This window comes from Ictidomys tridecemlineatus, chromosome 5 (genome assembly GCF_052094955.1).
Source record: "Ictidomys tridecemlineatus isolate mIctTri1 chromosome 5, mIctTri1.hap1, whole genome shotgun sequence".
NCBI classification, from domain to species: domain Eukaryota; kingdom Metazoa; phylum Chordata; class Mammalia; order Rodentia; family Sciuridae; genus Ictidomys; species Ictidomys tridecemlineatus.
This window is the reverse complement of record NC_135481.1, coordinates 151,818,533-151,845,168: the sequence shown is the minus strand read 5'-3', so window position 1 is coordinate 151,845,168 and position 26,636 is coordinate 151,818,533. Positions and strand designations below refer to the sequence as shown.

At 37.3% G+C, this 26,636-nt stretch overlaps 1 protein-coding gene across 3 annotated transcripts in view; it reads right to left on the bottom strand.

Moving 5' to 3' along the window:
* LOC101976251 (neuronal acetylcholine receptor subunit alpha-7) overlaps positions 1–26,636 on the bottom strand; it is a 109,213-nt gene that overhangs the window by 56,552 nt on the left and 26,025 nt on the right. Inside the window, exons 1-2 of one of the 3 annotated variants that reach the window (XM_078051308.1) lie at positions 3,662–3,679; positions 2,280–2,324 (exon numbers count right to left, since the gene is read on the bottom strand). In XM_078051308.1, the coding sequence (XP_077907434.1) occupies positions 2,280–2,324; positions 3,662–3,664 (48 nt within the window). In that variant the 5' untranslated portion in view covers positions 3,665–3,679. Of the gene's footprint in view, positions 1–2,279; positions 2,325–3,661; positions 3,680–26,636 lie in introns of those variants that run through there. The other 2 variants (XM_078051307.1, XM_078051309.1) reach the window with 2 other exon arrangements.

Here is a 26,636-nt window from a genome sequence, read left to right as displayed (position 1 = left end):
GAAGTGGTTAGATCTTGGATCTGTTTAAAATGTTGAGATGTCAGAATTTGCTAATGAAACAGATGTGAGATGTGAAAGACAAGAGTTAAAGGTGACACTGAGGTTTTTGAGTTGTGCAGATGGATAATGGGACTGCCATCTACCCTACCCAGACAAGGGTGACTGTGGAAAGAGGCATGAATGTGAATGCCCCACAGATACACATATGAAGAGAAAGGTAGTGGGGACAACTGTTAAAGGGATGCTCTCAGCAGGTGCCAGAGGATGGGGCATGTCCACTGGAGGCAGGGCTAGCCTTCCAGGGCGGAACAAATCATGCATCCCAGGGAAAAGGAAGGAAGCTAGAATAGGTGGGCACAAGAAAAGGGATGGGATCTACCTACTGAAGCATACATACTGCTTTAAATGCTGCAGGAGAAAACTCCCAAACTCCACCCTACTCATTATGGGCAGGTTCTGCAAGGGGTCTCATGCATAGCTTAGTGCACCTCTGGGACACTTAGCAAATGGATTTAAGCAGATCTGTTTTCTCTCTCTCAGCTCTGCATGGCATTCCCACAGACTCACCTGGGAATACCACAGGCCCTCAATTTTACTTCTCCTCCCCACTCCACTTTACAAAGAAAGGCATTCTTCACTTAACTCATCTTGGGAGACTATACAAAGAACCAATAAAGATCCGCCTGCAGTTGTCTCTGTGTATGAATTACCTTAAAAAACTGAGTGACAAATAATTTAAAAGGTGAGGGGTAATCCTTTTATTTTTTGCTTTCAATAAAAATGAAGAAGAAACTAATTAAGTTGCCAACTGATGCATTTGATGGAAACAATGTTATTTTGTGCATAAAATCTGGAAGAAGTTCAAAGAATTGAATAATATTTTTTTAACAAAAGTCTTTCATTACCAACTCAAGATGCTGCTGCATCTATTAACAAAATAAGTTAAAGAACTCATGATGACAACTGTATTGTTCTGTTCTCTTGTGTCTAGAAATAACAGAATCACCTGTGGATACATAAATTAATTTAAAACAAACCTCCATCTTGACACAGACATGAATTTCCAATATAAAAAGTATTATTATGTATTAAAATTTATACCAATAAAAATGTGCCAATAATAATAGCAATATTAAGTCAAATCTGAAGAACTTTTTAAACACTTATGGTCTGAAGGAATAATTTCTATGTAAACATTTACATTTGAGAAAAAAATGAGTTATAGTGATTAATAAAAGTCTTTCAAATACAAAATTATTTTGCACTATTTATAAAACCTTGCATGAAAAGCATAACAGAAATGCAGATGCAAGGAGCAAAAGAGGATATGTAAAACATTAAACAGCAAAAGAAGGGTTTGCTTATATTGTTTTTTAAGGAAATGATATGGACACAAAGTTAATTATTATTATGATGATATTAAGATTCCATGTGAAATAAAGACTAACAGTTTTATGTTTGAATTTCAATATATACAACTTGATGGCACGATATCACCTGTAATTAATTGAATTTAGATTAGCATCACAGATATCAAGTTAAAAATCCAGGAATATAAAACAAATTGAGTATCCCTTATCCAAAATACTTGGGAACTATTTCAGATTTTGAAGTTTTTTTTTGAATTTTGGTATATTCGTGTAGATTTTGCTGGTTGAAGATCTCTAACTGAAAAACCTAAAAACTTAAAATCCGAAATCTGAAAGAGTTTGAATGTCATGTGCAAAATGTTTCAGATTTCATAGCATTTCAGACTATGGATTTTAGATTAGGGATGCTCAATCTATATAATCTTTAGAGGTTTTTGCAGAAGTCACTACAGCATGAAATGTGAAGACTTATAGCACAGAAACTCTCAGACTGAGTCAAACATGCATCTCTTGAGGGTACAGAAGACACGCAGGTGCTGCAGAGCACTAGGGAGTGGCTACAGCACAGGTTGGAACCATCTAAATGCTGCCCTGCATCTTATTATTTTTCTTGCCTGAAGTGGTTTTGAAATGTCCCCAGATCACCCAGTAGTACAATAGAAGCACACATCAAGCCCTGCTGTTATTCAGTATTGAATATTCAATGCCAACCTAAAGTACTCTCTAAGCCAGACATTTATAGTCTGCAGCATGACACCTCCAGCATTCCTTGTTGGCAGGTGTAGAGTCAGGGGTGACAGCCTGGGCTTTTCCTCACAGAACCTCTGCCTTCCCTGCTGATCAAGCACATGCATCCCAGAAGCATAAATAGGCAGACACAGAAGCAAGGATGCCACTGTCTTAACTTACCATTTGCAGCCAAATATTGGTGGTTAAAACTTGGTTCTTCTCATCCTAAAAAAGAAAAACAAGAAAGAAAGAAAGAAAGAAAGAAGAAAAAAGAAAAAAAAGCAGCATAAATACAGCTTATGTACTTTACAAAAGAAGGAATGATACAATTATTCATGTAGAAATTTGACTATTGGGATCATTGTTGTATGTGCAAATTAGAATGCACCAAGCACTTCCAAATCTATGCCAGCAGCATTTCCCCAGAGTTAAGCTTTTCTATTCATTCTGAAGTAATACACATTTATTATAGAGCACTTACAAAGGATGGCAGAGTATAAAGAAGGAAATTAAAATTGGGCAGCCCTACCATCCAGAAATGATGTCTGCTAAGGACTGTGCTATTTATCTTATTTATAATTTACATACTTTAAAAATTGGGTGCAAATTTTAATTTTTAAAGGCAGTTTTATTGCTAGAATTTATGTACTTTTAAACAAATATAAATATTCAATGCTTCCCTCCCAAAAAAACATGGCCCCATGTCAAGCAGCCCCACCCTATGTTGAGAATGCTGTAGCCTATAGCTCTGCCACATCCTTGTGGGTCTGGGTCTTCTAATATTCTCTACCTGGCCAGTCAACATGTCAGGCCCCTGCCATACATCTGCAAAATAAATCCTACACAACTGAGTAAACTAAGGGTTAGAAAAGTGAGGCAACTTTACAAAGAATACACTCACACTGGGATATGTCTGACTCCAGGACCCATTTTTCTGCATTTCCAAGATACCTTTCTGCATGGGGATCCAGCAAGGTATCAAGTTTGTGCATCAGCCACTGAGCCCAGCACAGTGTATCAACGTTGTTCAAACACCAAGCATCTACTACAGTTTGGATCATAAGTATCCCTCAAAGACCTAGAGCTATGGAAGGTACTAGAGCTTTTAAGAGGTGGGGGCCTAGGGGCTGTGGTTGTGGATCAGTGTTAGAGCAGTTGCCTAGCATGTGTGAGGCACTGGGTTCTATTCTCAGTGCCACATAAATAAATTAAATTTAAAAAAATAATGTTATTGTGTCCATCTACAACTAAAAAAAAAATTAAATAAAAAGAGATGGGGCCTAGTAGACAGTCTTTAAGTCATTAGGGGATTGTTCTTGAAGGGGACAGACAGTGGGACTCCAGCCCCTTCCTCTTCCTCTCTTTCATTCCTGGCAGCTCTTGAGCATGTCTGCTCTACCACATGCTCCTGCCACAATGAGCTGTCTTGCTACAGTCCCAAAGGGAGAGGCCAACCAATCACAGACAGAAACTTCCAAAACGATGGACCAAAATAAACCTTTTATTTTTGTAGGCTGATTACTTCAGGTATTATTACAGTGATGGAAAGTGAACTAACATACCATGTAAAGAAGAGTCTAGTCAAACTTGCCCTTTACAATTGGGATGCAAGCAGTACTTTATCACTGGCCAAGTCCAGCAGGGTCTAACAAAAAACAATTCACAAAGAGGCAACTGAGCAACTTTTATATAATAGTTATATTAGAATGTTGTTGTTTTAGTATTGAATCCTCTCAACTGCAACCTAAAGGATTCCATATATTAGCAACTAACACCCTCTCCAGGGAAAGTATTTATTAATGTTAGCTTGAAGACTTGCCTGGAAGCTAAGACCTCAAGTTCCCCTGTAATAGGAATTACTTGTCCTGGTTCACTAATGCGAAGTCACCAAAAACAGGCCCAATGATTGAAAGCACCTAGCATCTGCCAGGGTGTAGTCTGCAGGCAGGGATGCAAATGAGAATTGAATGCTGCTTCTTATTAAAATAAAAATGTGGTATACAGGTAAGAAGTTGGCAGGGACACTCTAACATATCCATGCCCCTGTGCCCTGCTGCTCACCTGCTGAGTGCCTTTGAGGGTGAGACGGGTGGGGTTGGGCAGATACCACAGAGAGGATACTGCTCCCAGTGGACTATATCTCAGAGGGTTCCAGGACAGGGGATATGCTTAGGAGAAACTGACAGTTCTGCAACAGAGGAAAGACATTTCCTTTTCCAAAACAACACAAGCCAATATATTTTCATGGTAAAAAGTTGTAGAGCTCACAGTTCTCCGTGTTCCACACGAGGAGCCATATGTTGAAACTGTACACGTGCTCAGTTCCAGTTCGGTCTCCTATTCCTGAAGCTCTTCAGGACATGAATCTGCTGCCTCAACTTATTAAGCAGCTGTTGTTTTTAATGGACTTAGAATTAGCAAGGTTCCACATTTAGGTGCCTTTTCTTCTTTTAATTGCATTTGTGTCTTCCTCTCCTGAGAGAAAAGCTTCTGCGGTTTGGGAGCTCAATTACTACCAACCTAATTAAAAGGGTTTTTTTCTTTCCAGCATCCAAACGGAAACCTCATTAGAGTGACACTGGATTTCTGTGCTGTGTGGCAGCATGGGACCGAAGAATAGCATTTCAATCTGTAATCAACAACAAGCAGCAGCCAGCCACCACCTGACAGTACAGCAATGCCAAGGGGGGTCCTCTGCTGAGGCTCCAAAGGAAGCCCGTTGTAGTCGCAGGGCTCCACTCTCCAAATGCATCTCCTTCCTCCCCTCACTGGCTCAGGGCCGCACCCACAGGGTGACAAGGTCTCACACTTTCTCCCACCTGCAATATGCTGACTCATGGATACACACATATGTACACACTCACATTTGTCCTCCGCTCACATCCACATGGGGCTTTCTGAACACAAACATAATCCGTTCACCCTCTTTCAACTTCACTGAACAAAGGATCAAGTCAAAAATCCCTTACTCAGTGCACAAGCCTTTTCTCTGTGGTCCAGCCAAGTTTTCCTTCATTCATTCGTTTGCTCATTCATTCATTCATTCAACAAATGTTATGAAGCACTTCCTGTTTCAGGCAATATGCTGGCCTGATGTGTAATGTGGTAATTGAACATTGTTCCTGAGCTCCTGGAAGATAAAATGGGGGAGCTTGCCAAGGCTCTATTCAGGTGGAAAACAGCATCCCACAGGTACCCCAGGGCTGGTAATTGGCAAGCAGTGCAGTTTCTGTGTCTTAGCCTGTTTAGGATGTTTTAAAAACAATATAAACTGAGAGGCTTATAAACAACAGGAATTTATTTATCAGTTTGGAGAATGGAAGTCTGAGATCAAGGTGCTGGTATAATTGAATTCTGCTGTCTGGTGAGGGCCTGCTTCATGGTTCATAAGTGGTGGTCTTCTGCCTGTGTCTTTACATGGTGAAAGGGGTGAAATCGACTTTCTGGAATCTCTTTTATGAGAGGACTAGTCCAATCTGTGAGGGAGCCATTCTCAGGACTGAACTACTTCCCAAGGACCCCACACCCAATATCATCTTGTGGCTTAGGATTTCAACATATGAATGGGGAGGGCACAGATATTCAGACCATAGCACTCTTAAAATTGTTTTCAGTAATTCCAGATCAACCATCTGGCTATTACTGCCCTGTCCACACTGAGCAGGACAGCAATGAAGAGTCAGAGACCATGTGGGCAGAAGGATCTCTGGGTCTAATCTCAGTTACCCAGCCAGTAGGCACTTGTAGTCTTTGGGCTTCAATCTTCTCTTCATGGAAATGAGAATATTAACAGCTGCTCTATGTGCCTCCTATAGCCAGTGGTATTAAGGGTAACACCATTCAATCCATGAAATGTCACTCGGCATTACCAGCTGTCCCTGTGCAGCTGCTTGCCCATGGATCTCCCTGAAGAACATGCTCCTGTCTGCCTTGAGGACTCAGGACAAGCCTATCATGGAAGCAAAGAAGGTCAGTGTGGCACCGTACCCCAGAGTCAAGTGGCCTGACTCTCCTCACTCTTTTTTAATTTGAGCACTTCACTGAAGAGCACACTTTGATTTATATGAACACATTTTTTTAAATCAATCTTTCTGAATAATTGTGTATCTTATTTAAGTACAACTGTTCTGATGATGTGTAATGTGCTATCTTGCATTCTTACAGCAGCTATTCTTTTGGAAGTTATGGAAAGAATTATTCAACATTATTTCACTGCTTTCTTTGCTTTTGAGTAGATGCTGAGGAAAACAAAACAAAACAAAATACGTAACACTAGATCCAACCATGTCTAAATTCTTGCTTGCAGGGAAGACAACTGGATGATATAAATTCACATTTTTTGTAGCACTGTATAGTTTATAACAAGGATGGCTTCTTTTATCCAATTTAATCTTTACACCAACCATATTTTATCCTAGTTTTACAGAATAATAAACTGAGAGTCTATGATTTTTTTCTGTGTCAGCAACATATTAAGTCTGACAAAAGACTGATAGAGTAAGAAATAAACTCCTACAAATCAATAAGAATAAAGGCAGATAATCCAACAGAAAAAAATGGGCAAAAGATGAACAAGCACTTTACTAAACAGAATTTCTATGATACCTGAACAGGGCACAGCTAACCTTTAAACAGAGATTTTATTCTTGTAAATGTCATACATATATGGACACGCATGTGCACACTGTGTAACTCACTTTGGCCTAGTGGCAATTCAGCAAAGCTAAAAGTATTGTTTTTTCTCATTTAATAATGAGAATTACTAATTTTATTTGCCTCTGTTCTGTTTGAAAGCTTTGTTGTAAGTATATATTACCTTTAAAATTGAAGGGAAAAGGGAATGCTTAAATAATCAATTGTGGAACAAAACAAAATAAACTCCTAGCTTTTATATTCAAAAGTAAAAGCCGAGATCCAACATCTTATTCTTCTAGCTGAATTATTGTGTTCTGACCCACGATTTCATCCTGACACTTATGCCATAACCATGGGCACTTTGATTATGATAATGGAAAAAATGTTTTCTTTGGTATTTGTAAAGAGCAGAAGTTCTCAAAGCACAGGCTGGGAACCCCTGGGTTTCTGAGATGAGGGCAGAACTGTTGTTTTCGATCAGTGACTCAAAACCTTTCTCATTGAGACTCAGGATGTAGTTCTGTGGTGGAGGGCATGCTTAGCATGCATGAGGCCTGGGTTTGATCCAGAATGCAAAAAAAAAAAAAAAAAAAGAAAGAAATTCAGAGAGAGAGAGAAATTCAGAGAGAGAGAGAAATTCAGAGAAAGAGAGAGAGAAGGGGAGGGAGAGAGGGAGAGAGAGAGAGAGAAAGTAAGTTTGTTTTCTCACAGGAAATTATTTCCTTCTTTCTCCCTCCTTCCTCATGAGCATTGCTTATAGTTCTGCACAGCCAACAGAACACAGTAGATCATCAGTAAAAGCAAATAAGAAAGTTTAGCTACCTTCTATTAAGTAAGGCATTAAGGAGATTTGCAAACTACTAAAACAATTTCCCCTTCATGTAAATGTGTTATGTTGGGAAAATATAGTGTCTTTTTCATAAAATTCTTTTCCTGTTAGCATGTAATGAGTTTATTGTCTTTTTAAATGGATAAACTTCAAAAAGTTTTCTTAGTTTTAATTTCTGACTTGTTAAATATTGACAGATGTATGCAAAATTTGGGGCATCCTCAATAATCTTTAAGAAAGTAAAGGAGTCCTGAAATCTAGAAGTTTCAGAGTCATTGGCATAGATACTGGCATTCCTGACACCCTGGTTCTCTTACCTCAGGCCTGGCCTTGGCAGAGTACAGATCACATCTCCCTCCCTGCACTTACTTTGAGGCTACTCAGGGTATGTGTCTTAGAGTGCAATGTAAAAAGTCTAGATATCACAGTCAGACCTGGGCTTTGCCACTCTCTGGCTGGATGGACATGGGGAGGCCCCTGAGCTTTTCCAAGATTCAATTTCCTTATTTAACCTCACTGAGACAGAGACTGCAATCCTTGGGAAACTTCTGCCTCCAGAATGATTTTAATTTTTTGATTCTATTTTTAACTATCAAAGTTAATTCTGCATAGCTCTAGAAAAACTCTTTGGGAACAATGCAAACAGAAAGGCTTAAGGGATTTTTAGAAATCAGACCCAAGTATAACACAGGTTTTCTTCCCTCCCACTCCCAACATATCAGTGTGTAATTCCTTACTGACATAATCCCAAAACAGACACATAAAAACAAACTGAAGAACTGGCCAATTAGGCTGAATGACTCTTCTGGGAAGAATAAATGCCAGATACATTGGGGCAGGTGTGTCTCCGAGGTTAGGTCCTTGATCCCAGCAATACCAACTGATTTTTCCTTCCCCTGTGAATCCCAATGTTCAATGCCAAATTGAAGGAAAAAGATGTATCGCTAAGATACGCCAGCTGCCTGTGCGTGCACGGATAGGAAGGCTCTCCTAGGGAATTGTCCCCTTACCTCGCATCCATTTAGATCCTGTAGAGAGAAAGCCCATTTCCAGAGAGCTGCCCACCCTTCTCAGGAAATGAGGAAGAGTTAAAAGCAGATACTTTTAACTGCTACTAAGAGCTTCCTTCTGAAGAGGAAGGGCTCCCTTGCCTCCTCCACAGGTTCCAAATCTGGAGGAATGAAGCCTGGGAGAGGATCCAGAGAGCAGAAACTAACAGCGATGGAAACACCTCCCCAGTTAGCAAAGCTAGAGAGCAGAGGTGACAGGAAGACAACACAGTGGAGGCAAGACACACAGGGAGAGAATCATCTCCAGGCACACGGTGGGGACCAGGAATCAAGCTTCATCTGAAGTAGCCCTGGATAAAAACAATCAACTCCCCTCTGTGCTTAAGCCATCATCTGGACTAGATCAGTTTGCAGGCATCTCCTGCACCATCTACAACAAACATGGCGCCCATAACAAGTTCTATCTGACAGGACTGAAAGCAAACAACTGCACAGAGTCATACCTCCCACAAAAGCTTTAGGGACAGATTTGGGTAGCTCAGATCAGGCTCTTCCAAAAAATTCTGTTAGAAACCTAATTATGATATGTCCCATCAAAGAACTGACCTAGAGACATAGTGATCCCAACAAAGGTCCTGGTGTGAAACCAGAAGAAAATGGGCTCAAAGGACAGATGGGAGGGGACAAGATACATGAACAGAAGTTAGAAGCAGGACTCATTTGTCTAATATTTTTTTTAAATTTAAACTTGTTTTATGACTGACACATAAAATTATACATATTCATGGGATATCGCGTGATATTTCAATACATGTATACATGGTGCAGTTTAAATCAGGTGAAACATTTCTATGTCCCTCATTTACCACTTCTTTATGGCAAAAACATCAAAAACATTTCTTCTGGCTGACCATTGTGGCCCAAGCCTGTAATCCCAAATGGCTCAGGAGGCTAAGGCAGGAGGATCACAAGTTCAAATCAAGCCTCAGCAGTTTAGTGAGGCCCGAAGAAATTCAGTGGGACCCTGCCTCTAAATAAAATATAAAAAAGGGCTGGGGATGTGGCTTAGTGGTAAAATGCACCTGGGTTCAATCCCTGGTACCGAAAACAAAAATAAAACAACAATAACAAAAAAACAAACAAAAAAACCTTTTTTCCAAATTTTTTAAATGTACAGTGCATTATTAGTATCCATAGTCACCCCACCCCACCCAAACTGCTTGCTCCTAATGACAACTTATACTCATTGACCAACATTTCTGTGTCCTTCCTCCTCCCCCTGGAAATAGGATTTAGAAGTGGTAACTTTTTCTGATGTTTTTTAACGGTTTTATTGGTACATTATAATTATGAATAGCGAGGCCCACTGTGATATATATGTACATGCACATAATATAATTTGAACAACCTCATTTCCCAGTACATCCTCTTTCCCTAATTTCCTTCCTTCCCCTCATCCCCTTCCTTTACTCTATTGGTCCCCACCACTACCATTTTTTATTTTATTAGGCCATTGTAATGACACATAAAAGTCAGATTCATTGTGGTATACATGAACATAGTATAATTTGGTGTATTTTACTTGAACATTTATAATAATTTTTAAAAATAATATAGATTCATTTGTTTAATAAACTAAGAAAAAATAAATAAGGATCCCAAATAAGGAAATAAGGACATGTAAATTAATTTACTCCTATTATAACACTGAAAACAAAAATTAATGAAGAAACACACAAGGCCTGAGAAAATTTTTTTTAAAAATTGGAATGACTGCTAATGATCATGGTATGATTATGAATAAAAAATGAAGAATTAAATAAGTGTATTTGTAAATAAATAATATTTAAAAGGAAGCAAACAGGCATGCAGCAGGCACAACAATATACCATGTATAGCCTGGAAAAACCCAGACAAGATAGGCATGCTTCTTAGGAGTTCTTTGTTCTATGTCATTTAATAAACTTTGGTTCAAATTAAACATAATTTCAAAAAGAGATAACAAAATGACAGTGGAATATGAAGGAAGACTGCAGAGTTAAATAAACTGAGAAACCAAATGACATTATTACATAGTTAATAAATCAGAAACAGAAAGAAACAAAACAGACACAGTTAGAAATTGATTTACTGGCAAGAAGGCAAGGCATGAGGTAATTGCAATTTGTGCAGAGGACTATCACAAATAGATTATGTTGATGAGACAAAGGCTAGAGATGGAGGTAAAACAAAGATGACACAACTAGAGTGGGTGGAGAGCACACTAGTTAAGTCCTCTGGGATTAACACACAAAACAGTAGACTCCTTCACCTGAATACTGCTCTATTAACAGAACTGCAAATGCTGGATGAAATCAAATGACTTTTAAAATGCAAATTGAAGCTCACAATAAAGCAACAGAAAACCTCAAAAACAAGATTCAAGGGGAAATCAAGATAAACATAAGTGCACGAGATGACTAAGGAAGAGCTGCAGAGGCAGGGAGAGTTGTGGCCACGCATATTCAGAGAGCAAGTTTGGCCAGTGCCCACTGTCCTGAGGACAAGCTGACTGCACAGGTGCAGGTAAGGTGAGGGCAACAGCCCCCACCCAGGCAGCAGGGGGATACCGAAGCGCCCTCTGGAAGAACAAAGAAGTTTGTATGTTTCCATCTGGGCTAAAAGCAGAGAAACAAAGATGGACAATAATCCTGAAAATGCATGGTTTTTCTTCTGATGGAGAATTCAAACATAAATAATATATAATATATGAGAACTATGCAAGTCATTGAAGAGCATAAATCTTGTTCCAGATGAGTAAAACCTAAGGCAACCAGAATGTAGTAACAAATAAGCAAACCAAATGAAATTTTAAAAAATTGCCCAGAAAACTATAATTGTGATTATGTGCTCCTGCTGTTAAATATAAGTGAAAATTTCCCTACGAACGAGAAACAAACCAAGTGAGCAGAGCAAACTCCCAAAAATTCAAACGAGAAATGTAGGTGAAATTTCTTCATAAGCGAGAGACAGAAAATGAATAAGCAGAAGTAAATCTCCATAAATCCAGGCAAGGGAAATATGAGAGGGTAACAATGAATAAGTAGATTAACATCTGAAATACATTAAAGATATCAAAATACACTAAAAGAAGATGGGGGAAAGTAGATCTGAAAAAATAATGAGCTCTATGAAATTATTAAAAAAATAACTTAGTAACTGAAATAAAAACCCAATGAACAGGTTAAATATCAAGTTAGGAAAAACAAATGATAATCAGTAAGCTGACGACAGACACAATAAAATAATCTGAAATGTAGCTCAGAATGATAAACAGAAACTAAGATGTTTTAAAGACATAAAGGGTACAATGAAAACATTTCATATGCATATAAAAACAACAGAAGGAAAAATTTAGGGAAGAAAATGGTTGAGAAGTTTATAGAATTGAACCATTAAACCTTCAAATTAATGTAGTATGAGGTTCTAAAAAGGTAAGGGTGAACCAAAAACTAGTCAAAGCTCAACCACTTTTCAGCTTCAACATGTACCAGCTTAGAATGAACTACTCCCATACTTACAACCAAAAACTGAACAAACTGAAAAATTAGTGTTTTCTTGGAACCAGGAGGACTGAGATTTCAGGGTCACGCTGAAATTGGAGAGAGAGCAAATTCAGAGGCACAGCCAACACCTGTTGACTTGAGACAGAAGCCTCTGGAGCTATAGAAAAAACTGTGATAATACTTACATGCTAATTGTGATGACTCTCCAGCTGTTGAGTGTGTACTTTAACAGAAGTAGAAAACTCTGAGGGCTCCAGTCTTCTGGATGCCCCTCTAATTTCATGGGTTTCACCTCTAGGCACCCCATGAAACTCCTATGATGGATCTGCAATTGAAGCAAGAGGAAGGGAGGAGTATTCGTGGTGAATAGATGCCCCAGAGCAGTCTCAATAACAGAGGCCTATAGTCTTGGCTGTATTAAAGCCTTAACCTTGCTGGGTAAAGGCATCGCGCCCCCTCCAGCACCCCATAGCATTTCTGTCTTGCCTAAAGTGGGAGAAAGGCTAGATGCCACTAGAGAACACAGCCCAGAGACACTGGCCACTAGAAACAGAGATAGAAGTCTAACACAGGATCATAAGTCACTTTACCTTGCCCCACTTTAGCACCATGCCCACAGGGTTCAGCCTAATCAGTAACACTATGAATCAGAGCCAGGGCATTGCAGACACAGAGTGCCTCAGGGATGCCCAAGTCAAGAGGGGAGATAACAACTAGGACACAAGAAGTGCCTGGGACATAAAAAAAACATATGCCAATATTCATTCATTTATTTTAACAAAATGTACACACTAATTAATGTAAGATAAAATTAACAGACAAAACTAAATGTAGAGTATGTGAAAACAGTGTATTATCTTCTATTTACTCATTGTAGAGTAAGTTTTATCAAAATATAATACAGTTTTAAAATAAAATGTTAGGCTGGGGATATAACTTAGTTGGTAGAGTGCATGCCTTGCATGCACAAGTCCATGGGTTCAATCTCCAGAACCACAAAAATAAAATAAAATGTTTACATTAAAAAAACTAAATATTTAACTACATTAAATATTTATTTATTTACTTACTTATTTATTGGAAAAGAGATCTTGCTATATTGCCTGGGCTAGCCTTGAACTCAGAATCCTCCCACTTCACACCGTTCTGAGTAGCTGGGACTAGCTAATGGCAGGTGTGTGTCACTGTGCCCTATGAAAAAGAATATCCTAAAAGCACAGAGTCAGAGTTTATCTATAAGGGAATAACAACTGCCCTGAGAGCAGATGGCAAAATATAACAGCATCCAGAAAACAACAGAGTGACATTTTCAATTTATATAAAGTAATCATGGAAATCAACTTTGAAATCTATGCCCAGCTAAACTGTCATCCAAGGGTAAGGTCAAAATAAAAGCATTTTTCAAATTAATAAAGATTTTGTTACTGACACCACCTCATTGAAGTACTTACTATCAGGTATTATCCTGGAAGCATAAACACTACATTTAAAAGAAAAAAAATGGAATATAAAACATTAATTTGACATAATCAAAACTCTGAAAACAATTTTAGAAAAACCCTTTTCAATTTATGTGTGTGTAGGGGTGTGTGTGTGTGTGTGTGTGTGTGTGTATGTGTGTGTGTGTGTGTAATTCTTTTACATTGTTTATCCTCAATAAATATTCATTTCATATATTTCATTAAATTTAAGATGTATTCAACTTTCAGAATAAACTGATTTTTTAAAATAAGTTAAGGGGTTGGGGCTGTAGCTCAGTAGTAGAGCACTCACCTAGCATGTGTGAGGCACTAGGTTCAATCCTCAGCACCACTTAAAAACAAAATAAAGATATTATGTCCATCTATAACTAAAAAATAAATACTAAAAAAAACTATTTAAAAAAATAAGTTAAAAGGTAAAAAGAATGGAATATGGCATTAGGTTTCTTTGTACGGACAATGAAAGTTACAGAAAACATGAAATAGCAGAGACTGTTAACAATTCACCTCAAAGTCATACAGTCTAACATTTGAAAATCATTAAGTGTGGTAAAGGGCCTAAATGAGGAATTTTTACCAGAATCAACACTGATATGTTAACAAATTATCTCAAAGGCTGAAATTTCTAAGTTTGCAGATGCCTCTAATCTCACCTAAACAGAGAAAGCTAGTAGCAATAACCTATAGGAACATATTACTTAACTGTAAGAAATGAGACTGGGGGAGGAATGGATTTCATAACGGTGATGTGAGAGCACTAAATGTAACTCAGGAAAAGATATTAAGAGTTTTTGTCACCTGGCACAGAGGCACATGCCTATAATCACATTGACTCAGAAAAATGAGTCAGGAGAATGGCTAGGCCCTAAACAACTTAGCAAGACCCTGTCTCAAAATAAAATAAAAAAGGCTAGGTTGTAGCTCAGTGGTGAAGCACCCCTAGTTTCTATCCCTACTACAAAAAAAAAAAATGTTTAACTGTCTTTAAATTTCCTGGTTTCATGTCATCCTGCATTCCTGGCACTCCTTAATAAAGAAGAATATGAACAACCAAAAGGAAACATTGTTCTTTCCCAAATATTTCAACACAAACATAATAAAAAGGGAAAGATGAGTGTTTAAAGCAATCAGTGATACGGTAAGGGGCAGGGGCATAGTTCAGTGGTAGAGTACATGCTCAGCATGCTTTAGACCCTGGGTCATAGGAAAACAAATCCACATTATTGGATCCCGTACAGAAGTCAGAGGCCAGCCAGGGCTGAGAGTGGGTGTGGGTGTGGTCATGCAGTCAGTGCCAGCCTGGCATCATGGCCACATTATGATGCACAAGCATAAGCAGTAGGCAGGGCTGACCTCAAAGTAGCCTAAGCACAGCAGCTGGCCCAAAGTGTTTTCTATTTCCAGCCAACTCTGGGACAGACTGCCCAACACTGGTGTGATTCATGTTTATTAAGTAGTGCTTTCTAAAATAATACCTCAGAGAAAGGCAGGAAGTTGAAGAAAGATACACCAACCCTTCAGTCCTCTATTGGTGCTACCATGGGTCTAGCCCTGCTGCTCATGGTCCCAAGTGCTTGTCCTGAGATTTTAAGTTGTCGTCCATATTGCTACCCAGGCATCCCCCAAGTGCTGCTCTCCAAAGCTAGGAAAAAACTGGCACAGTAGAAAGACAGCACTGAAATCCCTGTTTTAGGAAACTAGGCTGGGGCCACACTGGACCTGTGGGCTAAAAGGGTGCCACCCCAATGATTGACATTAATGAAGAGAAAGCAACTCCTTTCTTACCAACTCCAATAACAGTTCACACTGTTATTATGAGGAGGATTTTAAGTGTCAAAGAATCTAATTAAACTTGCAGTTCCCAAATGTATTTATAAATCCTTTTTGTTTTTATGTAAAATCTATAAATAATGGGTTTGCTAAGATATTTAGGCTCCAATTCTTCTCCTACAGACTTCCAGAAAGCTAATAAATTACTGGTGCCCAGAAATATCATGGGTATTCATTCTAATCACTGTAGTTGAGACACTAAGAAAAAAAGCTACACCTCTCCCTGCCCCCAAATTCCTTTACCCTTTGAATCCAGAGCATATTTGGATGTCCTCTCTTACAAGGAAAAATGAGGAACTAAGTAAACCAAATTCAGACTAGTCACGAACCTCTTCTCTTCTGAGAAGTACAATGAAGTGTCATACCATAAAGCATTCTACACCAATTACCAAGAAAAATGTTCCTATCACAAAGTCAGGGACAGAATTACCTTGGCACTTTTTCATAACTTAGGTGATTAAATAGTTTGCATAAATTTCTAAAGTAATAACTGCCTTTATAAATGACCTTTTGTTATGTATGAACCATTTGATATGTCTGAGATTTTTTTTTTCCAGAATAAGCCCTGAAGCGGAAAAAAAAAATTGTTCAATGTAGGCAATGCCCAAGTTTAACTTTATAAAATAGCTACCACCGAATTTCTATCCCACAGCCCTCTACTTCCTACACCTTCCCATCACATAGGGACCAAAATAAATTTGCATCTATTTTTATATTCATTACAACCTAGAACACCAATCTGTTTTTTTTTTTTCAATTTAACCAAGGAATGTATTTGTCCTAACTTAGATTTATAGTCAGGTTATTAACAGAGAATCAGGTTATAATAAGAAGAAATTCCCAGGAATGGAAGAGTCCTTTGGCATTTTAAGTCTAAGAATTTTAAGTTCTCTTATTTCCCAAAGACACTTCCTAACCTCCCCTCCTATGGTCCCATGTCACAATAGTCACAGTACTCACTCGCCTCCCTCAGGCCTCAGGAGGAACTTTTCAAGTCCCACCTAAGTTGTTCCACCTGGAGCTTAGAGCCAGAGTGCTCCCCCAGAGCTCTGACAGTGGAAGCTCCATCAGAAAGGCAGAAGCAACGGGGAAGGAAATTAAGACAGCAGGAAACACACCATCTCTTCTGGATCTTGCAAACTGAACACAACACCAACAAGACAAATCTTATTCAAAAAACTCACAACTGGAGAGACAAGGAATAATACTCACAAGGTCATGAATATGTATTGCTGCTTTGTGAAGGGGAGAGGGCAAAACAAAACTTACCAAAATATACAAATAAGAGAAAAGCGAGAGATTTTCAGTATGTTTGTCTTCTCTCATCTCCCTGGATTCATTCTAACTTCAAATTTATAAATAATGTATATACTTGTCAAATATTGTGAAATTTCCACATTCTGAATGCCTTCCCTCCTCTGGGTATAGATTCATGGATTTTCTTCACCACAGACAGTAGGCAATGATCCTTAAAAAAATGAAAGATTGATTGTCTTCCATAACTGTAGACCATTTCTTTAAATCTGTAGTTACACATAGATGTGTGTAAAAATAACTAAGTTGCCATTCAAATCAATGCTTTAAAGTAAGACTCAGAGCAGATGAGGGTGAAACTGACAGCTTCCTACACTGAGCCAATGTATAACTATCACAAACTTTCTTCAGTGCAATCTAAAGTTAATTGTCTTTAAGAGTTAAAAAATATATGTATATATATATATAATAGGGTCATCTGTTAGATGTGGAATTACAACCCCAAAATGTAATATATATATTACATACATTATATATATATTACATATATATATTACATACATTATATATATATATTACATATATATATATATATATTACATTTTGGGGTTGTAATTCCACATCACAAATGACCCTAAGTAATCAGACCATCAAAACAAAGATGGAAGTCTGAAAATGTTGGTTATGATGTTATGTATAATGCTAGCAACACTGTCAACAAGCTAACTTCCTAGTAAAAAAATTGCTAAATATCCATGAGGTAAAATATTATATAATTTAAATATGTTTTCAAAAGAATATAATCATGAAACATTTAAAATATAGGGGAAAATTATATTTATACCATTCATAAAACTATATTTATACCATTATCCAATTGTTTAAAGAACTGCTTACATTCTATCCTGTGATCCCCATACTATTCATCCTATTTACTCATGAATGTGATTTGATTATTTCAGTGATGAATTATTTTCTAAAATCTTCTGATCAAACATCCAACCTACTTTACTCAGAATTATCAGACCTCTTGAAGCAGTAAAACTAAATGCATGAACCCAACATCAGAAGGGAGAGGACAGAACAAAAGCAGGAGGAAACCCTGAGACAGAACAATGGCACCTACCCAATTTGAAAGACAGAGATAAAATAAACCAAAAAATAAATAAATAAAAAACACAGGGACCTATGAGACTAAAACAAAAGTTCTAATAGTTGTATAATTGGAGTCCTGGCTAAAAAGAAAAAGGGTGAAGCTAGAAAAGTACAGGAAGAAATAATGGCTGACACAATCTCTGACAACTGATACAAATCTAGAGGTTCAAGAAATGAGCAAACCCAAAACAGGATAAATATATGGAAATCCTCACCAAGAATATCTAAGTCAAACTTCTAAGAACTAAAAACAATGAAAAATCCTCAAAGCAGGGAGAAAAAAACGTTATTTGCCCATAGGACAAAAACAGAGCAATGGCAAGAGTATTGTTCTACAGAAACCAAACAGACCAAAAGGAAGAACCATAGCATTTTCAAATGTCTAAAAAACAACTCATAGTCTTATATCCAATGAAATACTTTGGTCAGAAATGGTGGTTGTGCTATAATAAAAAGCAAATACTCTGAACTTAAAATGATGTACCTAGTGGTTCTCGCTTATTTTAGTTATCTAAGTTGAAGAAATGTTTCTTGGTGGGTTTGTTTTTGTGTTTTTGGTACCTGGGATTGAACTTGGGGCACTCAACCACTGAGCCATATCCCCATCCCTATTTTAGAGACAGGGTCTCACTGAGTTGCTTAGTGCCTCGTTTTTGCTGAGGCTGGCTTTGAACTTGAGATCCTCCTGCCTCAGCCTCCCAAGTTGCTGGGATTACAGGCATGTGCAACTGCTCCCATGTCTTGATGGATTCTTAATAGATTTATATTGAAAAGAAATCTAAACTTTACAAAACCTAGCTTTATTGAAATAATAATTTACATACAAAATATACCCACTATTTTAAGTATACTAATAAGTTTAAACAAATATGTATATATTCATGAAACCATCACCACAGTCTAGAATGAACATTTTCATCATCCATATGGATTTTCTTTGCCTCATCTAATTCCATCCTTACGCCCACTTTGCCTGAACCCCCAGATGACCACTGATCTGAGTTGTCACTACAAATTCATTTGCTCGTTTTCTAACTGGATTTTTAAATGTTGAATATTGAAGGCTCTTTCCATATTCTAGAGATGAGTTCTTTGTCAGATATAAGGACTGAAAATATTTTATCTTTAGAGTGGCTTTTAATCCACTCAACATCTTTCTTAGGAAAAAAATGTTTTAATTTTCATGAGGTAAATTTATTCGTTTTTTTTCTTTTATAGATCATGTTTTTGGCATCATGCTCAAGAACTTTTCACCAGGCCAATGTCATGAGGACTTCAGGATATTGAAACATTTACATCTTTATGTTTAAGTCTATGATCTACTTTAATTTTTGTATAAAATATGAGATTTAAGTTGAAGCTCCTTATTTTTTTCCCATACCAATATCCAATTGCTGCAGCCTCATTTGCTAAACAGGTGATCCTTTCTCCACCGAATTTTATTTGCACGTTTTTAATATCAGGAGACCACACTTCTGTGGGTCTACTGCTAGATCTTAATTCTATTAGTTGACCTATTTGTTAATTTCTCCACCAATACCATAATCTAGATTATTGTAAATCTTCAAATTTGTTAAACTTGTCCCTCATATTCCTTTTTAAAATATTTTTTAGTTTTTGATGGACCTTTATTTTATTCATTTATTTATTGCATACTGAGGATCAAACCCATTGCCTCACATATGTGAGGAAAGCGCTCTACCTTTGAGCCACAACCCTGGCCCCCACATATTCTTTTTAAAAATTGTTTTAGCAATTCCTGCTTTTTATATTTCCATATAAATCTTAGAATAATCTGTGTCCATGTACAAATATCTTACAAGGATTTTGTTAAGAATTGCATTAAACCTGTATATCAACTGGGGGAATGTTGACACACTTAGTCTTCCGATTCATGAATATGTTATGTCTCTCCATTTACTTAGATCTTCATTGATTTCTGTCATTAGCTTTTGTAATTTTCACTATACAAATCCAGTTTATCACTTTGTTAGATTAACACCGTCTTCCTTTCTTCCTTCTTTATTTTCTTTGTAAGCACTTATAAAAGGTATCATATTTAATTTTTGTGTCCACATGTTTATTGGTAGTGCATAAAAATAGATTGATTTAATTAATTCCTGCAGCTTTGAAGAACTCATTTATTCTAAGAATTGTTTTTGGGTTTTGTTTGTTTGTTTTGAATTTCCTATGCATTTCTGTCTTCTGCCAATAGCCACAATTTTATTTCGTCCTTTCCCATCTGAATACTTTGTTTCCTTTTCTTCAGTTTACTGCACTGGGTGGAACTTCCAAGTATGCCATTGAATTTCAGTGTAGAGTAAACATCTTTGACCCATTTCCCATTTTAGGGAGAAATTATTGGTTATCAAATCACTGAATATAACTGTAGCTTTTTGTTAATTATCTTTATCAAGTTGAAGTTTGTCTCTACTCACAATTTTTCTGAAATTTTTATAATGGGTATTAAATTTTTTCATAGTCATTGATATGATTGCTGTATTTTATAGGTTAGTTTTCAAATATTAAACTAGCCTTGAATCTCTATAATAAACCCTGCTTGGTCATGACAACTCTTTTTACATATTGTTAATTTTGCATTTGCTAACATTTCCTTAAGGATTCTTTTTCTTGTTGATGTTTATATTCATGAGATATATTCATCTTTTTTCCGTCTTTTATGTTTGTTTATGCATTCTTGGTAGTCTTGGGGATCAAACCCAGAGCAAATACTCTACTATTGATCTATATCCCCAGCCCTCTTCTTTTCTTGTACTTTGTCTGATTTTTAATGAGTGTAATGCTAGCTTCATAAATGAAGTGAAGTGATTCCTCTTCTTCTGTATTCTGAAAGCGATGGTTACAATTGGTGTTTAAAATCTCTTTTAAACGTGATAGAATTCAGTGAATTCACCTAGGTATGGGAATTTCTTTTTTGAGAGTTTAAAAATGACAATTTCAGTTTCCTTTACAGTTACAGGGATTTTAAATTATCCACTTCATGTTGAATGACTTGTGAAAGTTTGTGATTTTTGAGGGAATCAATCTGTTTCACCTCATTTGTCCAATTTATGAATGTAGGTACTCTCCTTATATTTTGATGTCTTCAGGATCTATATTTATATCCTATTTCATTCCTGGCATTGGTTATTTGAATAGTTTTTCTTTGTTAGTTTGGTAGATATGTATTCATTTTATTGATCTTTTTAAAGAATCTGCTCTTTGTTTCATTGCTTTTAATCGCGTCTTTTTAATTTTATAGATTTCTGCTCTTGTCTTCATTTTTCCTTTACTCTTCATGTTTTGGGTATTTTTGCCCTTTTTTTGTAGGTTCTTTATGTGGAAGCTTAAACTGCTGATTTGAGGCTTTTGATCTTTTCACATATATGCGTTAGTGCTATATATTTCCTAGAACTTGATTTCTGTTCCAAAATTTTAATGTTACCTTTCATTTACAAGATTTATTTTTAAAAATAATTTTGACTCATCTTCTTTGATCCATAGATTATATATAAGTGTGTGTTTTAGACTCTGAATACTGCAATAGTTTGAATATGGATAACATCCCACCAAAGTTTATGTAATAAAGCTCGATTCCCAGGGCAGGGAGTATTAGGAGGTGTTGAAGTTGTTTAAGAGGTGGAGCTTAGTGGGAGCTTCTTAGGTTGTTGGGGTGTACCCTTGAAAGACACTGTGGGACACCAATCTTTTAATCACTAGTCTCCCTACTTTCTGCCTCACGATTTGAGTGGCTGAACCACTAATGCATTCCTGCCATGCTGTGTCACTCTTGCCAGAGGCCCTCAAAAATGAAGCCACATGGTCTCATATACTTTCCTATTATCCTTCTATTACTAATTTATAATTTCATTGTGACTGGAAAAGATACTTTGCATAATTTCAGTCACTGTAGTGTACTGAGCTTTATGGTCCAAATTATGTTATACCTTTGTGCATGTTTCTTGGGCTCTCAAAAAGGGAATTATTCTGTATTTCTTGAGTAGAGCATTTTATAAATGTTGATTGCATTCTATTAGTTGCTATTACTAAATTTGTCTGTATCCTTACTGAATTTCCGTCAGCTTCTTTTCACTTACTGAGTTAGAAGTATAGAGATCTCCAACGATAGATGGAGATAGATGGATGTTTCTATTTTATTCCTTTCAGTTTCATTGGTTTTTTCCCCTCTGTGTTTTGAAGTTCTGCTATTTGGTGCACATACATTAAGGAATGCCAGGTTTTCTTGGTGGAATGACACATTTACCATTACACAGTGTTCCCCTGTCTCTGGTAATTCTTTCTTTCTTTCTTTTTTTTTTTTTTTTTTTTTTTGCCCTGAAGTCTACTTTGATATTAACACAGCCACAGATGATATCTATATCTTTGGATTAAGGTTTGCATGTTGTGCCTTTTTTCTATCATTTTACTTTTAACTATCTTATGCTGTTATATTTGATACAAGTTTCTTGTAGACAGCTTTTGAGAGTTTAAAAATGACAACTTCAGTTTCCTTCATAGTTATAAACTGATTTATGATAGTTGTTTTTTGAGGATCCAAGCCTTTTCAACTCATTTGTCCAATTTATGAGCACAGAATTCTTCATAGTTCTCTTATCCTTTGATGTCTGCAGGATATCAAATAACTTTATTTTTAAACTAGTTTTAGGTTTACAGAAAAATGAGTGAAATGTTCCTACAGATGTACAACCTCCTCTACTATCAACATCCGCCATCAGAGTTCATTTTTTTTTATAACTGAGTGAACCTACAGAATTATTACAATATTACCAGTTATGCTTTGGATCTGAAATGTTTTCCAAAGGTCCATGTGTTGAAAGTTGCCCAAAGCAAGTAGGCTCAGAGAAGGGGCTTTTGTTAAGGACTGGTTCCCAAATTGGCTCTGAACTAGCTTATGAGGGTTCTGACCTGATATTATGGTTTACGTATGAGGTGTTCCCCAAAAGCTCATGTGTGAGACAATGCAAGAATTTTAAGAAGCGAAATGATTGAGAGGTGTAACCTAATCAATGGATAATCAGTGGATTGATCCACTGATATGGATTAACTGGGTAATAACCTTAGGGAGGTAGGATGTGGCTGGAGAAGACAGGTCACTGAGGCAATGCCTTTGGGGTACATATTTTTGCCCCTGATAAGCAGAGCTTTCTCTCTGCTTGCCATGCCTTGAGTCAATTTCCTCTGTCATGCCCTTCTGCCATGATATCGTGCCTTACCTTGGGCCCAGAGCTATGGAGTCAGCCATGGATGGACTGAGACCATAAGCCAAGATAAACTTTTCCTCCTCTAACTGTTCTTCACAGGTCTTTTGGTCACAAAGATGAAAAAGATGATCAAAACACTTGATCATTAGATTAATCCACTGATTGGTGAATGAACTACTGGGAGTTGCCAGAACCTCTAGGCAGGTGGGACATGGTTGAAGGAAAGAGGTCATTGGGGGTATGCTATGGGGACTATATCTTGTCCTGGGCCCTTGCTCTGTCTTTCTGCTTCCCAGTTGTCATAAGCTGAATAGCTTTCCTCTAATATGCTCTTCTGCCTCACTTAGGCCCAAAACAATGCACTCAGCCAATCAAGGACTGAAACCTCTGAAACCAGGAACCAAAGTAAATCTTTCCTTATTTAAGTTGTTCTTGTCAGGTATTTTGGTCTTGATGAAAAAAAAACTGGCAAACATATCATCTTAAGTCCAGAGTTTATGTGAGCCTTCCTTCTTGAGGTGTAGTCTCTGGGTTTGGAGAAATATACAATGACATATAGACCCCATTACAATATCTTACAGAGTTGTTTCACTGCTCTGAAAATCGCCTGTGCTTTGCCTATTCATCTCTGCCTACCCCCAGACCCTGAAAACCACTGATTTTTTACCATCTCCATAATTTTCCTTTTTCAGACTGTCATATAGTTGGAACCACAAAGAATGCAGGCTTTGTGGGTAACTCGATTCATGACCTTTCAACTTTATGACTGTGTGAAGGTAAAACATAAAGTAGAAACTATACTTTGTCTCTAGTTCCTGACAATTTCAAAAACCCTGGAAACTTCCTGAGTGATAAAAATGCTTTGCTATACTATATATAATGAAGTGACTCACAGGGGTCCCTTGAAGAGTTCCTGGATAGGGCCAGGTTGCAAGAAAAACCAACAATATGATTGGAAGAATGGAATTTTCAGGTTCACTTTAGAGAAATAAAGATTATAGATTGATAATTCAAATATGTGACTGGTAATTTAATCCATCATGCATGGAAAATGAAACTCCAATTAAGAACTCTAGACAAAGCGTAGGGGGGGGCTTCCTGGTTAATGAACACCACCATGTATGTCCTAGTAGGGTGGTACCACCCAATTTCAGAGGCAGAAGCTCCTGTGCTCAGGATTTTCTGGAGTTTGTCCTAAGTAACTTTCATCTGGGTAGCCATTAGCATCCTTTATAATAAAATGATAATTGTACAAATAGCACATTCTGAATTCTGTGAGTCTAGTGAATTAAAAAAAAACTGAGGAATTACAAGAAGCCCCAAATTAAATTTGAAGTCAACTGAGCAGAAATGTAGGCACCCTGGTGACACCATTAGTGGTTGGGATCCGAATTAAGGACCATCTAGTTGGAGAACCCACCCTTTAGTGGGATCTGATGCTAACTCTAGGTAGTTAGTGTCAGAGTTGGCATGGATTATAGGACACTCACTTGATGTCAGAATTGTTGACAGGAGGCAACTGGCAGTTGTAGGACAGGCCTCAGAAACAATCCATTGGTATTCAAGCAGGAAGACAAACCGTTTCAAAAATATGTCTCTAAGAATATAGAAGGTAGAGGTTCACATGGTCTGAACATAAGATGAGAAACTTATAGCTCTACTGGAGAGTTTGTGGATGAAATAATGACATTACATGAAAAATCCAACAATTGAAAAAAGGCAATTAGTATTAACTTTAAAAAAATTAATATAATCATAGTGTACTACATGTGTTCAGATGTCAATAATGATTTTATGGATTATTCTACACTGCAGATTAATTCAACCCAAATTGATGATGTCATTTCACTGGAGGACTATGGAAGGATAGAAGACATATAACTACGTGGTTGCAGAGGTGGGAAGTGAATGAAGAATTAAGTCCTCATCTTCAGTACTTGGAAGTCCTTAGATGTGCAACATCTATACCAAAAAAGAAACATTACGGGTACTTCATTTAGATATATGAATGTAAATATCAAATAAATGGCTAAAAGAAGTATATTTGGTTGTCGATGAAAAATGTAAATGGAGGCAGAAGTATAAGTTTCATAGAACCCAGTTTTCAAACTATGGGAAAGAATTATAAGAATACAAATAAGAGATGAGGGTAACTTAATTATCAAATTAAGCTTCTTTGATAATGCAGGAACATTCAGAGGTAAAATAATTCGATCATGAGAGCTGTAATCACATCAGTCCCTCTCAGTTTGAATGGATTAACTGGGTGGGAATAGTAGGCAAGGCAGGGCATGGCTGGAGGTGGTGAATCACAGGGGTGTACCCTAGACGGGTGAATCTGCCCTGTGCTTCTTCCACTTCTCTCTGCTTCCTTGCTGCCATGAGAAGAGCAGCCTCCTTGCACCACACCCTTCTACCATAATGCTCTGCCTCCTCATGAGTCCAGACCAATGTAGTCAGTCCACCAGGGACTAAACCTCTGAAACTAAGAGCCAAAATAAATGTTTCCTCCTCTAGGTTGTTCTTGTTGGGTATTTTGGTCACAGTGATACAAAGCTGACTAAAATAATCACAAGAGTACTGTGACACTATCATGGGAATTTTTTATCATTTTTAATGACAAATCCTCTGAAATGGACACGAGGACAACCACCCCGTTCACAATATCCTCAAAAAGAATAAAATACTTGGGAATCAACCTAACAAAAGAGGTGAAAGACTTATACAATGAAAACTACAGAACCCTAAAGAGAGAAATTGAAGAAGACCTTAGAAGATGGAAAAATATACCCTGTTCATGGATAGGCAGAACTAACATCATCAAAATGGCGATATTATCAAAAGTTCTCTATAGGTTTAATGCAATGCCAATCAAAATCCCAACGGCATTTCTTATAGAAATGGAGAAAGCAATCATGAAATTCATATGGAAGAATAAAAGACCCAGAATTGCAAAAACAATACTAAGCAGGAAAGGTGAATCAGGTGGTATAACGATTCCAGATTTCAAACTATACTACAGAGCAATAGTAACAAAAACAGCATGGTACTGGCACCAAAACAGGCGGGTGGACCAATGGTACAGAATAGAGGACACAGAAACCAACCCACAAAACTACAACTTTCTTATATTTGATAAAGGGGCTAAAAGCATGCAATGGAGGAAGGATAGCATCTTCAACAAATGGTGCTGGGAAAATTGGAAATCCATATGCAACAAAATGAAATTGAATCCCTTTCTCTCGCCATGCACAAAAGTTAACTCAAAATGGATCAAGGAGCTTGATATCAAATCAGAGACACGGCATCTGATAGAAGAGAAAGTTGGCTACGACCTACATGCTGTGGGGTCGGGCTCCAAATTCCTCAATAGGACACCCATAGCACAAGAGTTAACATCTAGAATCAACAAATGGGACTTACTCAAACTAAAAAGTTTTTTCTCAGCAAAAGAAACAATAAGAGAGGTAAATAGGGAGCCTACATCATGGGAACAAATCTTTACTCCTCACACTTCAGATAGAGCCCTAATATCCAGAGTATATAAAGAACTCAGAAAATTAGACAATAAGATAA